The 17,724-nt window shown below is 38.6% G+C and overlaps 2 protein-coding genes across 2 annotated transcripts in view; one reads left to right on the top strand and one right to left on the bottom strand.

Moving 5' to 3' along the window:
* Positions 1–2,677: 2,677 nt before the first annotated feature.
* Dsk (Drosulfakinin) lies at positions 2,678–17,583 on the bottom strand. The gene is made up of 2 exons (XM_069841531.1): positions 17,428–17,583; positions 2,678–3,377 (listed from the first exon to the last, which is right to left on the bottom strand). Exon 2 carries the CDS (start codon positions 3,367–3,369, stop codon positions 3,004–3,006), a length of 366 nt encoding a protein of 121 aa, XP_069697632.1. The 5' UTR covers positions 3,370–3,377; positions 17,428–17,583; the 3' UTR covers positions 2,678–3,003.
* The window catches only part of LOC138710553 (putative leucine-rich repeat-containing protein DDB_G0290503), a 99,403-nt gene continuing 87,306 nt past the window's right edge, over positions 5,628–17,724 (top strand). Inside the window, exon 1 of the mRNA XM_069841529.1 lies at positions 5,628–5,841. The gene's annotated coding sequence lies outside the window, so the exon portion shown is untranslated. The remainder of the gene's footprint in view (positions 5,842–17,724) is intronic.

The raw sequence follows: 17,724 nt of genomic DNA on the forward strand, positions 1-17,724 counted from the left end.
ACAAAGGCTTACCTAGTCACTCTCCATTGAAATGTTAAAGAAAATACATGTAACAGTAGATACAACGATAGAACTTTGCACATTAAATTTATAAAATATCTTAACGGTTTGAATTAAATGCATAAACACACGTAACTTCTGTATATAGATAATTATAGCCACTAAGAATTCAATTTCAGTACTGATGCATGCATGGAAGTCTTTCACATAATAGGACTATTGTACACACTGAACTCTAACACACACATTTTACAAGTATTTGTCTGAAGAATGTATCTTTTTTAAGGATCTGTTCATTCATATACAGCTTCACACTAAGGTCTTCAAATGAGGAATGAAAGTTTTTTCCCCCTTCCCCCCCCCCCCACTTGTAGACCTAACAAAGCTTTAATTGTTTCAACTTTGTTTTCTGACTTCTTATCAGTCCAGATTTAGTTCACTTTGGAGAAAAGTCTTTCAACTGATGATTTACTGACTGGAAGACACATGATTAATGACACTATTTTGAGAAGATTTTCAAGCGGAATGAATTTTTTCTTGAAATGTTGAAAAAAACATACCACTTTTCATTATTTCTCATTTTTTGAACTACTTACACATGGACGCTGCGGCAGTTCTAACGCTTCCACGTAACGCGAATGCTAAGATGACCAAAGACAAAGATGCTATGTTCTTCTCAAAGAGTGCAGAATATCTCATACTGTGCTCGCTGCTTCTTCTGTCTGATACTGAGAAGAGTTCATTAATGTGCATGAATCGCAGCAGTTTCATCACGATCCTTAAAGCTTCTGGGGACAAAATTAAATTTCGGGGACAAAAATGGGGACATTTGGTCCCCGGGAACAGCAACCCAAAGCCGGGGACTGTCCCCGGAAATCGGGGACGTCTGGTCAGCCCAATCAGTAGGCCGTGGACTATTGTGATTCTTCTTCTACAGAGAGTTTCTATGCAGACCGGTCATAGGTAGTAACGTTCCGTCAGCTTAATGACATAGTGTGGAGCGCCTGTCCCGAGGAAGCTAAGCTGTAAGGGATGGAGTGGGACCGGTCTGCGTATGGAAGCACGCATGAACCTATTCGTACGCCGGCATACAACCGCTCGCCGGTCACCAATAGATTTTGTTAGGTAGAGATCGGAGTGGGACCGGTCTGCATAGGAACTTTCTGTATTTTTAGTAGGTTATTTTACGACGCTTTATCAACATCTAAGGTTATTTAGCGTCTGAATGTGATGAAGGTAATAATGCCGGTGAAATGAGTCTGGGGTCCAGCACCGAGAGTTACCCAGCATTTGCTCATATTGGGTTGAGGGAAAACCCCGGAAAATACCTCAACCAGGTAACTTGCCCCCCCCCGGGAATCGAACCCGGGCCACCTGGTTTTTCAGCCAGACGCGCTAGACGTTACTCCACAGATGTGGACAACTCTCTCCATTAAAATATATGTTAAATATGGCTTCTATTCATTTTAACTAATTCCAATTCTTAATTACTATGAATGTATGATAATGGTGATTAAGCCGGTGGTAAATCATGTTATATAAATTTACAATCCGGAATTTGCCTTTGTGAGTAAAATAAACCACAAAAAACCTTAGTGAGATTGGTAAACTACGGGGTTTGAATCTGCGATCACTCGAATGCAAGTTTAGTGAGCTATTATTCTTGTTCACTGTCTCGTAGAGCATATATGAAGCAACATTGTTGGACTAAAGGATTTTATTCAGGGTTAGGTTTACTATGAAAAAATAAATATTGTAACAATAAATAACGGGAATTTTACTTGAAGCAAGTAAAGAGATAGGTTTAGAAGTAAATCCCGAAAAGACAAAGCATATGATTATGTCTCATGACCACAACACAGTACGAAATGGAAATATAAAAATTGGAGTTTTATCCTTTGAAAAGGTGGAAAAGTTCAAATATCTTGGAGCAACAGTAACAATTAATATAAATGACACTCGGTAGGAAATTAAACACGGAATAAATATTGGAAATGCCTGTTATTATTCGGTTGAGAAGTTTTTGTCATCTACTCTGCTCTCAAAAAACATGAAAATTAGAATTTGTAAAACAATATATTACCGGTTGTTCTGTATGATTATGAAACTTGGACTCTCATTTTGAGAGAGGAACAGAGGTTAAGGGTGTTAGAGAATAAGTTGCTTAGGAAAATATTTGGAGCTAAGAGGGATGAAGTTACAGGAGAATGGAGAAAGTTACACAACACAGAACTGCACGCATGGTATTGTTCATCTGTCAAAATTAGGAATATTAAATTCAGGCTTTGAGATGGGCAGGGCAGGGAAGTTGCAGGAGAATTTAGTAAGTTACACAACGTAGAACTGCGTGCATTGTATTCTTCACGTGACAAAATTAGGAATATTAAATTCAGATTTTTGAGATGGGCAGGGGATGTAGCACGTATGGTCGAATCTAGAAATGCATATAGAGTGTTAGTTGGGAGGCCGAAGAGAAAAAGACCTTCGAAGAGGACGAGACGTGGGTGAGAGAATAATATTACAAAAATGGATTTGAGGGAAGTGGGACATGATGGTAGAGACTGGACTAATCTTGCTCAGGATAGGGACCAATGGCGGGCTTACGTGAGAGCGGCAATGAACCTCCGAGTTCCTTAAAAGCCATTTGTAGGTAAGGAAGTAAGTAAGTAACAATAAATTGAATGGTTAGCAACATTATTTGTCTTTATTGTAGGAAATGAATGCCAGACTTCACAAAATGGAGGTACAATAAAAGAGAAAGTAAAATGTGAATAATTACCTATACTTTTGTTTGAGAAGTTCAGTAAAGTAACTTTAAAAATCTGTGCTTAATTATTTTTTGTTTCCATTTTCCTTTTTGTCAATAGGTTAAGGATAAAATGCAGTTTGGACATAAGTAATTAACACGCACTATAAACTGTCTCTGTAGCGTTGATTGTGTTAGTAGGCCTACTGGGCTTTTTTTATTTTGTTTCCCTCCATGAAAAAAGAGGCATCAATGTTTCACTCAATACTGCGACCAAATCTCATGTGGCCGTAATCGTCGAACTGTTCTCTTTTGCCGAACCTCATGTGACCATAATCATCAGACTGACGCTTATTGAAATCCACAACTTCATCGTCTATAACAAAGTCGTTGAGGATATCTGCTGGCGCTTCAAGGGGAACCAACCGGGCTCTCAGGTATTGCGACGCCCGCGGTGGAGTTCGACTGCGTCCTCTTTGTCCCGCTCCTTCCAGATTGCCGCTTCCACTGGAGGCGACATCGGGATTAGACGGGGCTGCGTGGACGGCCGTGTGGTACTGATGCTGCAGAACCAGGTACACCCCTAACGTCAGTAGTAGTGTTGCCATCATACTGCTGGCCATTATCTGCTCTGCAACCACACGTTGAAACACTAACGTAAGCATAGGGTTATCAGACGTCCGGGTTTCTGTGAACACGCCCTAGTTTTTATGCGTTCGTGGGGATTTTGCTAAATCGCTGCAGTGTATACGGAAAGAAGCTGTATGTAAATGAGGGAATTAGAGAGCAGGAGAGATGAGTAAAACGGATAAGTGCCTAAATAAATATAGGCGAAAATAGTAGGGACATAATAAGTGGTACAAGTTTTGTTAAACAGAGAGACTGAAAAAATATATACAAATAATTCTAGCTGAAAACATTTGAGAAAGAATGAATAAGAGTAGGTGGATTTGAGAACAGAGAATCAAATTAATGCAAATAAAATTAATGAAAGGAATATACAATAATTAATAGGAAAGCGAAAAGTAGAAGTGAGACAGTCTAGATGTGAGAGAAAATAGAATTAACACAAGACAGTGGGGTATATATTTTTTATTGGGTTCTTTTACGACGCTGTATCAACATCTAGGTTATTTAGCGTCTCAATGAAATGAAGGTGATAATGCCGGTGAAATGAGTCCGGGGTTCAGCACCGAAAGTTACCCAGCATTTGCTCGTATTGGGTTGAGAGAAAACCCCGGAAAAAACCTCAACCAGGTAACTTGTCCCGACCGGGATTCGAACCCGGGCCACCTGGTTTCGCGGCCAGACGCGCTTTCCGTTCAGTGGGGTATAAAATAGATGATAAGAATTATACAGGAACATCATTTTATTTTCACTTCAATTTTTATTGTACCTGAATTTTTTTACTGTTCTTCGCTCCCACCCCCTCTAATAGTAAACTTCCAACCGTTCTCCACACAGAACCAAGGCCGCGTATGCGGTCATAGTAAGCAGTACTGAGTTAGTGAGTATAGTACGTTCCAGAAATAGGTTCGCGTTTTCCAGTGACGAAAGAGCTTTCAATATTGAATCATATTTTCGCACAGGTACTGTCGTCCGTTTGCCTACGTCGCATCCCGGTTCCCCCCACTCGCTTCTGCTCGCCCCTTTGTAAAGGCTAGTGACTGGGCTGTCTTAGCTCTTTTCTGAAAACATTAATTTCTGTTAGGAATTGGATGTCTACGTAATATTATACAACTGTTTAAAATAACTTAAATAAAAGGGCCTCGTTAAGTAATTAATTGTCACGTGATTTTCCCCCTTTCTACGACCGTTCAAGTGGTTACTTGAACGGACAGTAGATAGCATTGTCTGAGTAATTTTATCTTTTCCGGTCGGGCAGAAGTGAAGATTGAATTTACAGTACGTAAGGTACTCTTTTATAGAGTAGGTACAAGAATTATTTCAACATGAGTTACTAGTACGAAGGACGAAACTGGTAATTGGAATTAGGTACAATAGTCTATAATACGATAGTATGCACAAAAGAACTGAAGCCTGTATCGAAATGAACATTATGTTTTCAGCCTGCAAAATTCATCAACAGCCTTCACATCATCAGTCTGAATACTCAGAGAATAAAATACGAACTGAGCTATCCATGCGGACGTATTTATTATGTAGTGTATATTATACTGTCTACAGCACATTAGCGTACAATATGGAGAATGAAGTTAAATTGAAAAATAATCATAATATGGATATTTAAACACATTTTTGAAAATGGTGGCCGTTCAGTTCTTTTTTTCATTAAGTGGATGTACAGAATATCTTCTACTGATAAATCATAATGTTCGCTTCCCGCGTCCTCGTTGCTCCGATATGAACACTTCATTCTTTGATAATACCGTCGCTAGATCGTTTCTTTTATCGTTTATCGTTGCTCCAGCTTGTACGTACCCTAACGTGCCAAGTAGACTGCTTGGTCGCTGTATAGGAAAAGAAAGCTTATAGAAAACGCTGTTCGTAAATGTATATAGCCTACTTTACTGTAATATTAATAAAATTTAAAATATTCATCTATACAAATTATATATAAATTACGATATTACTTATTCACTCCATTCCCCATCTCCCTCCCTATTGCTGTTTCATTTCGTGTTTTGGATTTTTTTTTTTTTCCGGTGATAAGCTGCAGTCATTTTTCTTTTTGTAAAATTTAAAGTACCACCGCCTATATTTTGATGATTTGCCGTTGCAGTTTTATTATTACTTTCATCCACTCCCGTTAAGTAAGCGTACGATTTTTGGCGGGAGAGTCCATGTGCGCATTCATTGTACTCTGTGAGTGCGGACAGAAAGAAGTTTCATGTGCGCAGCCATTCTGCGCCAACCAGCGTGGAGACAGCAGATTGCTCACGTGATGTGAACGAGACCGAACCGAACACAACAGAAGCAAATTCAGACATGTTGACATGGTACTGAATTGGGCGATTACAACGCATCGCGTGACTTTAATATTTAATTGTGGCTGTATTTCACAAAAGCGAATTTCAGTGTTGGTACATTTGCCTGAGAAGTGCTGGAGAGGAGAGAAGAATTAACCGAGTACGGTAAGTGTATTAGTATTATAATATTAACAGCCAAGATCCAGATAACAACTTGCGCTGTTTCTTGCACTCATCTGCTGTAGCAAGTGATGGATCCTCTTATTGTCCTCGCTCCGGCGAAGTTTAATTATACAACATGCTAATATTTCATGTTAGATTTAGCGTCTTAAGATTAGTTTCGATTTTTTTTGTTAGGACAATTATATCTTTTCCGGAACTTGGATTAATTATTAAAGTATATTACCGTAGCATTCTGGGGTTATTTTACGGACTGTAGCCTGTATAAAATAACACAGTAAGCTTAGTTAAGTTATTACGCAATACAAGGGTGATATTTCATTTATTTAACTGAAGTGGCCACCAATACTGCCTCTTTTAATTAAAAACATTGCATAGAGATTTTTACCTCTGATTGGGGTTCTGATTGATATGTAGGCCTACATACACATCAACTTATTATCAGTCAGTACATCTAACTGACGATATGTGTCAGAGGAAAAACAATAATATTGTTTGTATACATCTGAAGTCTGATTAGTGGAATGTGTTACTAGTCAGCGTTGTATGCAATGAAGGGGGAAAGGAACTGGCCACCCTACCCCATTACCACCTGGCTTAGTTGCTTCATAAGTGGTGCCTTGTTGGTATCGCTTGTGAGGTTCAAGCCTGTCTTCGGACAGTTGACTAAACAACAACATGGCGTTTAGTGGTAAATGGTCTTTAGAATTCCCTGTACTTGCATTTGCCGCATGCTTCATTTTCATTGTTATTTACCGGTATATTTTTTGTTTTTTTGTTTAGTCAACTGTCCGAAGATAGGTCTGAACCTCACAAGTGATACCAAGAAGGCATCACTTATGAGGCAACTAGGTCAGGAGATAAGGGGATAGGGTGACCAGTTCCTTTCACTCTCCATTGCATACATCGCCGACTAGCTATATAGACTTCAAATGCATACAAACAATTGTTCTTCCTCTGACACATCGTCAAATGAGATGTACTGTCTGATAATAGATGTACATATCAGCCAGAAACTCAATCCGAGAGATACCGGTATGTAATAATAATAATAATAATAATAATAATAATAATAATAATAATAATAGGGCCTAATAATAATAGAGCCTAATAATGATAATAATAATTTATTACTATTATTATTATTATTATTATTATTATTATTATTATTATTATTATGCCTATATAACAAATAATGTAAAATATCTCTCAGGTTTAACAACTGCTTTGGAAGTCATTTTGAATCTAATGTTATTATTACTGTTACACAACGCAGAGCTGCACGCATTGTATTCTTCACCTGACATAATTAGGAACATTAAATCCAGACGTTTGAGATGGACAGGGCATGTGGCACGTATGGGCGAATCTAGAAATGCATATAGAGTGTTAGTTGGGAGGCCGGAGGGAATAAGACCTTTGGGGAGGCCGAGACGTAGATGGGAGGATAATATTAAAATGGATTTGAGGGAGGTGGGATATGATGGTAGGGACTGGATTAATCTTGCTCAAGATAGGGATCTATGGCTGGCTTATGTGAGGGCGGCAATGTACCTCCGGGTTCCTTAAAAGCCATAAGTAAGTAAGTTAGTTATTATTATTGTTCACATCAAACACGCCCTAAAATTTAGGAACGTCATTTAGACCTACGTGATACTGAATTCAATCCAGTTAAGATATTACACAAAAAAGAAATATATGAAATTTATTTTCCTCCCGTTATCGATGTAGTATGTTGTAGCTGTTACACTACAGACTTCGCTATTTTAATTAAAATAACTCATAAATAGTAGTGATAAATGCTGTGAAGAATTCCCAGTAATTATTGTATTTATTCCAGTTCTTCAGTTTAATTTTTGGTAGGCCAGTATAAATTAAAGACGGTGTTTTTAGTCCAACAACAGCGTGCACGGGATGTACAGTAAGTCACGTGTCCTTGAGTAGACACCCTGCTCTCAAAAACGTTAAGTAACGCGCACTACAGGGTCACTCTACAACAGATTCCTTCCTCTGGTACAGTACAGTTCAGTTTAGCAGTGTTTATGAAGTTAAATTTTACAGAAACGGTTATTGCAATATAGGTTTAAACATTTCATTTATGGCAGTATCTGTGTTACAGTTGTACCGATGTTTTAAGTGAAAATTTTACAACAAAGATTATCATAATATGGGCTTAAACATTTCATTAAGAGCGGTATCTATGAAACAGTACATTTTAAGTTACTAATTACAAAAAAGATTTTTGTAATATAGGCTTAAACACTTTAAGAATAGTGCCTCTAATACAGTAACAATTTTAAGTTAAAATTTTCCATCAAGTATTGTTGTAATATAGACTTAAACATTTCATTAGAAGTAGTAATACTAACATTTTAAGCTAAACGTTTACAGCAAAGGCTATGTTTATTCTTTTGTAATACTGTACACAACCCCGTCCTTGATGCGGGAGTAGTCTTACATCGTACATCACCACGCGCCACTATCCTTAGTCATTTGGTTCATTGCACAAACTCCGTACTCACTTAACTTCAAAGAGTACTGGGTGTTCAGTTCAAAATGTGTCATGGTTCGCTGTATGCCGTCATGTGGCTAGCCGATGAGCCTAGAGAATTCAATCTTCCTACACTTCCGCAGAGGTGTATAACCTATGAGGCAGAGAAGTTGCCTAGCAATTACGGCGTTCATTCTGAAGAGTACGTACCAATACGTACGGTAACGCCGATAGTGGCAGGAATGTGAACTGTTTGGAAATACGTACTGTCGGGATATGGGGAGAGGGTTAAGACGATTACTTACGTATTTGTTGACATTAACTTCGACGGTCAACATGGACACGGAGCATTTGATTTGTGTTGTGGAATGTTACCGTACGCAACCGATGATAACAAATACCCTGCGTACGACTTGCCGGCGCAAAACACAGTTCGAAAGAGGTTATGGTAGCACACAGACCGTACAGACCGCCATCTGTTGCTACGACGTTCAAGTTATACCGTACACGTTCTCAAGTTCAGATTGAAGAACGCCTTAAATAATAGGCAACTTCTCTAACATATAAGCTGAAACTCGCTTCAAATCGGTGACCCAACAATAGTGACGTCATGACACACTTTGAAATGAACACCCAGTAGTGGCTAAGATTCCGATCTCTAATAATAATGGATTACATAAGAAAATTATGTAAATTGTAAGGTATCTCGCCGTTTTAGCTGCATTGTACTGTCATGTGAAATCACCCTGATTATTGTTTACTTTAAAATGCAGCAGACTAGTCAAACACATTTTCAGGTGCACGAGCACTTAACATGCATTCACCCTAGTACACGACATAACTCTTTACACATACACATTATGAATAACGTGACCCGCCGAAGTGATGTGCAATTTGAAAATGGATCACAGTCCTGCCATCTATCCGCAGTATGCGGAACCCGAATCACGCAAAGTGAAGTGGGTAGGCATTAGACACACACACACACACACACACACACACACACACACTATTCAAAGAAACCATGATGTATAGATACAGAAACAAAATTTGATGCGCAATATATTATCACTGGAAGTTGGAAAATTCAAGTGGCCCAAATTTTATTTCTGAATCTGTACTAGGTAAACGATTTCGGTTTATTTAAACGTAGTCAGAAGTTTCCAAATTATATTATCGAATACCAATAGTGACAAAAGCAGTAGTTTATCGGAAAATTCACTCTGCCGCATAGTCTTTGAGGTCCTTTGATTCATTTAAAAAATGCACGTCCAAATTCCCTCTTCTTTGTATTATGCATACTATTTGATTTTTCTCCATGCCCGTAGTCACATGGTCTACTCTAGTGGGACATGTCTTAGACTAGCGACGCGGAATGAGGTATGGTTCGAGTTCGCATGGGGAAGAAATTTTCTCGTGTATGGGACCGGTGCCCAACTCACATCGTGAGAAATTTGAGGAGCTACAATTATAGTCCCGTCACTCTTATTTGCGGCAGCCAATCACGTTGCAGATCGGCTACATTTAAACGTCTGTGTCTTTTCATTCGCTGCTGATGACGTTATGCACTTTCTAGGGCTCGACAAATACTTAATATAATCGCCCGCCATTTTGGCTCTTTCGTTGGCGTTCGCAGAAAGCACACGAGGACGTTATTTGCCCCTCAATTATTTGCTCAATTACAATGCGTTTGATTTATTATCATAAGAGCTACGACATGATAATGTTTAACGGTGCGGCAAATAAATTCCTTATCTTGTAGCTCGGCAACGAAAGAACAAAATTGGCGAACGATACTACTGCGTAGACTTTATAGAGCCTTCACTTCCTAAGGCGTAAGCAAAGAGGAGGAGTCACGCCGGAAATAACAGCGACATGACTATAGTAGCGTAATCCGGTTTCGTACACCAGTTATAACGGCTGCAGGATCATCGTGCTTACACACGTTACTCTCATATTGGCTTGGATAACCATGTCCCTCCATGCACTATCGCGATACGAATTAATTAAGTCAATAAGGAACTGAATTAAATAATTAAGAAACATCGGAGACTTTGGCGTCCTTACGAAAAGGAACCCTCATCCTTTGTGGTTATAACGGGGCTTCTTGATAGCCTATAACTAGAAAATCTGAATTTAGCAATCAATAAACATGAAATGATCGTGCTGGAGTTTCATGTAAATGGCAGTGAATCCTGAAAGGTATGCTGGACCCATGATCAGTGATCACTAAGGTTCGGATAAAGTAGCTACATATATCAGGATAGGCATCCTTGGTTCATGCGTTTTGTTTACAAACATTAACTAGTTGTCGCGTGTCCCCCAGCTGACAGTAGTGACGCTGTAGTCTACTGTCCATTCACTGATGTTTTAGCTAGGGAGTGGGGAGCGCTCTTCTCAGCAGATAGAGTTTCAACTAGTGGAAGGAGGTAGTATTTACTTAGTCTGAAGCAAGTCAAAGCCCTATCCTAAAGAACTCACGTTATTACTCTCATTGAATTGAATGGAGCAACTGTACTTCCATATAAGCGGTCGTTACCAGTCGACAGTGGCGATCCTAATGGTTGTTCTCTTCCACATGTTACCATTTTTAACATGAGGTTGGCCAATCTGTTGTATATGATCAGGGGCTGAACTTAGTCCGCTACTTTCGCTTTGTGGCTAGCGTATGCGCTTCCGATCTAAGCGGACTGTGGTTCAATTCCCTGCGTGAACAGTGGGAGAGATCCACACTGTGTGTTTATTCCTTGGGTAAAACTTCGACCTTGCTACACACCATACACGGGAGAAAGAAACGTGCGTACTTCAATAATTGAAAATAGTTTCAAAATTGTAGCACACCGCTATAAAAGCTATAAACCAGCGGTGACCAAAACTCGAGCTGCAGTGATTACATGCGACAGACAGCCTATGAAGTAAGGAGACGGAGGAAAGGTACTTGGCATGAAAACTACAACCAGTGGTGGTTCCTGTTGATCAATCTCGCGGATAAAAATCTCAAGCTTTGCTGTATCAGTAATGTCACTGCTGTCATCAAGAGCCAGTGAATTATAATACGATTTTTCTTGCTACTTTTTTAACCTTCCTCTTAAATATAATCAGGAATTTTCTAAATTCTTCTCTCGATACTTGGTCGAGAAACTCATAGTTTTTTAAAAATTAAAGACTTCTTATGGACAAGTTATTTAAGCTATTTTAATCATTACTCTTTTGATAAATTCTGTCTATTAAAAGGCTTTAGAGCACGAGATATTTCAAACCCATTAGGTAGCTGACTTCCTTACATTTATTTATCTCATCTTTCTCTTCCTGGCTATGATTTAAGACATGTCAATTCCTGGCGTTTAACAGTTCGTTGGCACATAATATTGAATCAGTTTTTCTGCAATATTATTATTAAATGAATAACTAATAAGTAGTTATCCTCGTTTAAAAATTAAGAAGATTAAAATTGAGATAAAACCTAATAATTTTTTCCTTCTAGGGAGAAGATCTAAAAATATTAATATTCATGCACATACAGAAGAATAAAGAAACCTATACTTAGTGGTCAGTAATAATAATAATAATAATAATAATAATAATAATAATACTAATAATAATAATACATTATAATACATTATTCACCGGGTTCGATTACCGGTCGGGGCAAGTTACCTGGTTGAGGTTTTTTCCGGGGTTTTCCCTCAACCCATTACGAAAAAGTGCTGGGTAACTATCGGTGGTGGACCCCGGACTCATTTCACCGGCATTATCACTTTCATCTCATCTAGATTCTAAATGACCTAAGCTGCTGATAAAGCGTCGTAAAATAATCTACTAAAAATACATTATTCAGCGTGGCAATTCATGTTTCTATATACTCCTAATTGAACCGTTGAGCAAAGTAAACATGTTACATTTTGTCCGACAGAACAACAAAAAAGTTTTCCTTTTCATTCTTTACGAAACCATCTCTTACTGCTTGTAGAGACAGAGTTTGTAGAGCGACATGATGCCACCACTGCGTACGTGAATGAAAAACACAGAAATGTACAGGAAACTCCTCGTAGCCGTTTGAATGTCTGTGATTACACGACACCCGTTTTGGTCACCGCTACTATAAACTCAACATGTCACAACAAATAACTTTTTTTTTTCTAATATATCCGATCGATGATTTTCGCAGAAATTTTCACACGCAATGATCACGTAGTTAGACCTAAGCCAGTGGTACCACCATGATGTTGCACTAGGCGGGAAAGTACTCCTTTCTTCGGTATAGAGTAAATCTAACTTATATGTACCTGACTATCATAAAGCATATACAGGGTGGAAGTGATGTAACTGCGCAGATTGAAGGGGGCAGGAGGATGATTAAAATAAATAAAAAGCTATTATGCGGTTTGTAATTAAGTGCATGGTTAATTAGAAAATTAGACTGAAAGTTTGCGTAGTTCGACATCACCGCGTTTCCGGCTCACTCATGAATACACAAGCGCACTCTGTCTGAATAGCAGTGTTCCGTCCGTTACACTGCAGTGGAGTTATCAGACTTTCTAATGGCATAAAATACTGATATGTGTTATTCATTTAATTTACTTTGCAAGAAAATCTTTCATTTTATTTAAAAACTGCAGTTTCTCTAATGATAAGATTAAAAATCACAATCGTACGAATAATACTTATCGAGTAAAACGATGTTTTGTTTTTATTTTTTGTTTTTTTTTGTAGGTTATTTTACGACGCTTTATCAACATCTTAGGTTATTTAGCGTCTGAATGAGATGAAGGTGATAATGCCGGTGAAATGAGTACGGGGTTCAGCACCGAAAGTTACCCAGTATTTGCTCATATTGGGTTGAGGGAAAACCCCGGAATAAACCTCAACCAGATAACTTGTTACCGACCGGGGATGGAACCCAGGCCACCTGGTTTCGCGGCCAGACGCGCTAACCGTTGCGCCACTAAAACAGTGTTAACATTCGGAAGAAATTGATTTTATTCCTCAGGAAAATTTTAATTTGGAACTAATATGGTATTAGAATTGTTTGTTATACTCTGTCCAAGGAATAAACTGTTAAAATCTGCACATCTATATTATTTAGTTGGCTATTTAACGACGCTGTATCAACTACTGGTATCTGTGGTGATTGCGAGATGGTATTTGGCGAGATGAGGCCGAAGATTTGCCATAGATTATCTCACATTCGCCTTAAGATTGGGGAAAACGTGGAAAAACCTCAACCAGATAATCAGGGCAAGCGGGAATCGAGCCGACTCCTGAGCGAAACTTCGGATCAGTAGGCAAATCCGCTATCGCATGAGCTACGCCGGTGACTCACAGCTACGTAAGACATACTAAAAGCCTGGCAAAATCAAACATAAACTATTACTGATTCTCAACTTTACGAAAACTCTCTGTCTACCAAAGAAACGTATAGACCTATACAAGGCAATCTAAATGATCTGAACAAATCAAACCTAACCTGTCACTGATCCTTGACCTTACGAAAGCTCGCTTATTAATTTTTCCACACTCACAATCGGTTTATTTTCATCGTAAAATAACCCAACACATATCAAACGTCAGTTCCGTGTATGGTGTTTAGCGAGATCCAAGTTTCAATGGCTCTTGTCATGTCCTGTGTTGTCTCAGTGTTGGCACTGTGCCGTGCTGATCCACGACCAGGAAGCCAACAATGTGCGCCTGTGTACGTGTCTAGTGTTTGTCAAATTTTTCTCTCCTCTACATTACATTGGATTGTAAATCTGTATAAAAGGGCGAGGTGAAAATGTTAAACATATTGATTTTGTTCAATGAAATGACAGAAAAACAAAAGAACTTTGTTATTTTATGCAATACAACATAGCAACACACATTTCACATTTGCCATTGAACGAAATTAGGAAGTTACTAACAGATGGTGTAATAAGTCGAGAATTACGGTCGTCCCGATCCCCAGACCTTAATTCTTCCTTTCTCTGTATTTTATCTCCTCCATTTAATATCGACTTGCAATTCAGGGCTGTGTAGGGGAAGGTATATTTTTAGATTCAACGAATACAAGTTTACATTGCACATCTCCGTAATCATATGGTCAGGATGACATAGGGCCACAATTGAAATAAAACAGGGCAGCACAAGACAAGGTACAGACATCCAGCCTCGTGGATGGAAGATAGTCTTTGCTCCCGCCGGAGTTGAACCACGGCCCGCTTGGATGGAAAGCGAGTAGGTACCTATATACTAAGCAAAATCGGTTGTCTTAATCATTACTGTCTTTATCTATAAGGCGACAAGGTACCTCAGCCGGTATATCAACTAGCTACGGACTGGAAGGATCTGGGTTCAATCCCTGGTGGTTGTGGTGGCAGGATTTTCTCTTCGCCAAAACTTTCAGAACAACCCCGAGTTTCACTCAGTCTTCTAGCAGATTGAGTAGCGGATTTTTCCCCACGATAAAAGGCGGTCGGAATCTGGTGAGAGACTTTACGCTTTAAGCATGAGAAAATGTGTCTAAAAAGTGCAAGAAAACAGCTTTTAAAGTGTGCATGCCATTAAAATTAAAGAACACAGCAACTCGAATATGTGATTTTTTTACTCTTCCGAGCGCCGCAGAGCATTGAAACTGGACTTGGTCAACGTATAAATACTGTCATACATTGCTGATTCATTTAGATTTTTGATCGAATATGGCCAAAATTTCAACCGTCTCCTCCCATAATTTACTTGTAAATTGATACGGCAGTTCTGATAGATAACTTATCATATGTTATCAGCTCCATAGAAATAAGGGTAAGTTATAACATGCAAATACAATAGAACGTCACTAATTGGGAGAAAACCCAATTTGAATTAGCGAAAATCCGAATTATTGAGAATTTACTTGAACAGGATTATTTCGATTTCAGCGATATTTTACTACTTAATTAACTTATTATTCCCAAAACATGAATTTTACTAGCAATCGAAAAGTATTAGAAATAAATTTGAATAAGGAACAAAAAAAAAGTTTCCTTCCCAGGCAGGATTCGAACCACGAAAGTCTTAGTTACCATTCTACCGTTTTCTGGAGTGAACAAGGCTATGAAATCAGCTACAAGGGTCGGTCCGGTTTTTTTTTTTTTTTTGCCAATACTGTACAAGAGACTAAAATGGAATGCTCGATGACTTCATTGTTGCAATATGAAACATTTCAATATTTATTCAATTTAACACAATGCTGCCAATAATTATTATATAATGCATAATGTACCTAATCAACTCAGTGCTGAAAACATTTAACAAAAGAACAACCCATGTCAGCTGACAAGGGCAATTTTTGTACGAAAGCATAATGACATGGGCTGTTTTTGTAGAATCGGTGTTTTTTCTTATGGCTACTGCACCTGACACAGATCGTTTTTGGCTTTTAAACACATTTCAGATTGTGGCAAAAATGCGCCTTCACGTGATGGTGCTCTTAACTCATTTTCGTTAAAAATTGACAAGGGCTGTTTTTGTAATAATATCTTCATACTGTATAGTAATTAATTACTAACTTAGTGTTTTTTTATACTAATTTCGGCACCGCAGCCTGAGGCTTATTGTGCCTAGAACCACAGCTCTACTGAACACACGCACACACTGCAGGACTCCCCCGTTTACTGGGTCAGGGTGCCCGGGGACCACTGCGAGACACCACACACACTGGGACAATGGACAGACAACCAGTCCCCGTGAAGAGGTCCGAATTAAATTCCCCTGACTTCACGACCGGGAATCGAACCCGGGCCACTTTGATCAGGAGTCCAGCACGCTACCTCGAGACCAAGGAGGCGGACAACTTAGTGTTTAATCATTCTATTTTACAAATATGTGGAATATGAAACATTAATATAAGGAAAAAATGAATATGAAGTTCTTTAGTCCAGGTCAATTACTGCACAGGAAGTACTAGCTTTGGAATTTCCAGACTGTGATTTAAAGAAAGAGGTACCGCAAGTGTTGTCTGCGTCTGTTTGCCTGCATTTCTTTATGTACAGTAGTGGCAAAAAAAAAAAGAAACCGGACCGACCCTTGTAGCTGATAAAAAAGAATCCTGTGCTGTGTATTGTGTCAAACTGTGGTACTTTCAATATGGATAGTGAAGCCAGAGGTATGTACTGCTATTTAATGTAAAAATTCGCAGTTATCTTTACCGAATGGAGGTAGAAATGTAATATTGATGCCAGATGAAAATAAAACTCTCAAAGTTTTTCGTCTGTAAGTTTGAGGCACTGAAGGAAACAAAAGACGGTAAGAATCGAACAAATGCAATAAATTTCATTGTAACAATTAATTATACAAGGTGGATGTGTTTTGTGACTAGCAAAATTTGAATCTGTGACTCTGAAATTAGCTACAAGGGTCGGTCTGGTTTTTTTTTGCCACTACTGTACATCATGTACTACTGCAAGATAATTCGGATCCACAAATTCAATTAATTTAACTCTAAATGAATCTTATGTTAATAATTTGAATTTATTATCACATTTTTCACTCTCTGCATTTACTTCTACCTTCCATGTACCCATGGAATATTAATCTCCAAATGTCTTCTGTAAAAATGAGAAGAAATAAAATCTGTCCGAATTATCACGAATTTGGAATTAGTGAAGTGCGATTTAGCGGGGTTTTATTGTTTTTTTTTTTTTTAACTTTTTAGTCCTAATGATCGTCATTTAGCCTTTTTCCCGCTCTATCCTTACCTCAAAATCATTAACTATCATCAGCCTTTACAAGTAGTGAAACTCTCGTCATGTCTTCAGCATGGCTTGTAACTACCGTATTAGAAAACACGAGGAAGAAAAAGACCATACATCCAGTCCTTGTGAATGGGAAACAAAGGTCTCCAATTCCCAATAGGGAATCGAACCTGGGACAGCTATAAATTAAACTACAGCGCAAAAAATAACCATACAATATGTCAAAGAAGTTTCTTAATATTCTATGTAATTGATATAATCAGGCTGAATCTTTTTCTCCTCTTAACGGCCTCGTGTGTGACATTTCTCCCAGAGCTGCGCAAGCTTTAGAACTTCAGAATCTCCTCTGTAACCGTGAAATTTCTTACGTACCTCAGTATTGGCGTCGATGCTGTGTATCAACCTCGAAGCTGTCTTGACATCAACTCGTGCTTCATCTTCATATGCAGACGCTTATATTTGCGTCGGATGGCATCCATTTGACGTCACAAGGTCTCTGGAGTATTTTCTTTCTGTGGCTTCCAACATGCCATCCCTCCTGGAATAAAAAACAAAGGAAAAAAAGAGGAGGGGCGTGGGTATTCCGCAACCAATCAGCGGACAAATTCGATTTATATCTGTTCTTTTATGTACATACAAAATCTCGCCAATTCCACCCTCCAGCGCCTC

This window comes from Periplaneta americana, chromosome 12, assembly GCF_040183065.1.
Source record: "Periplaneta americana isolate PAMFEO1 chromosome 12, P.americana_PAMFEO1_priV1, whole genome shotgun sequence".
Classification (NCBI taxonomy): domain Eukaryota; kingdom Metazoa; phylum Arthropoda; class Insecta; order Blattodea; family Blattidae; genus Periplaneta; species Periplaneta americana.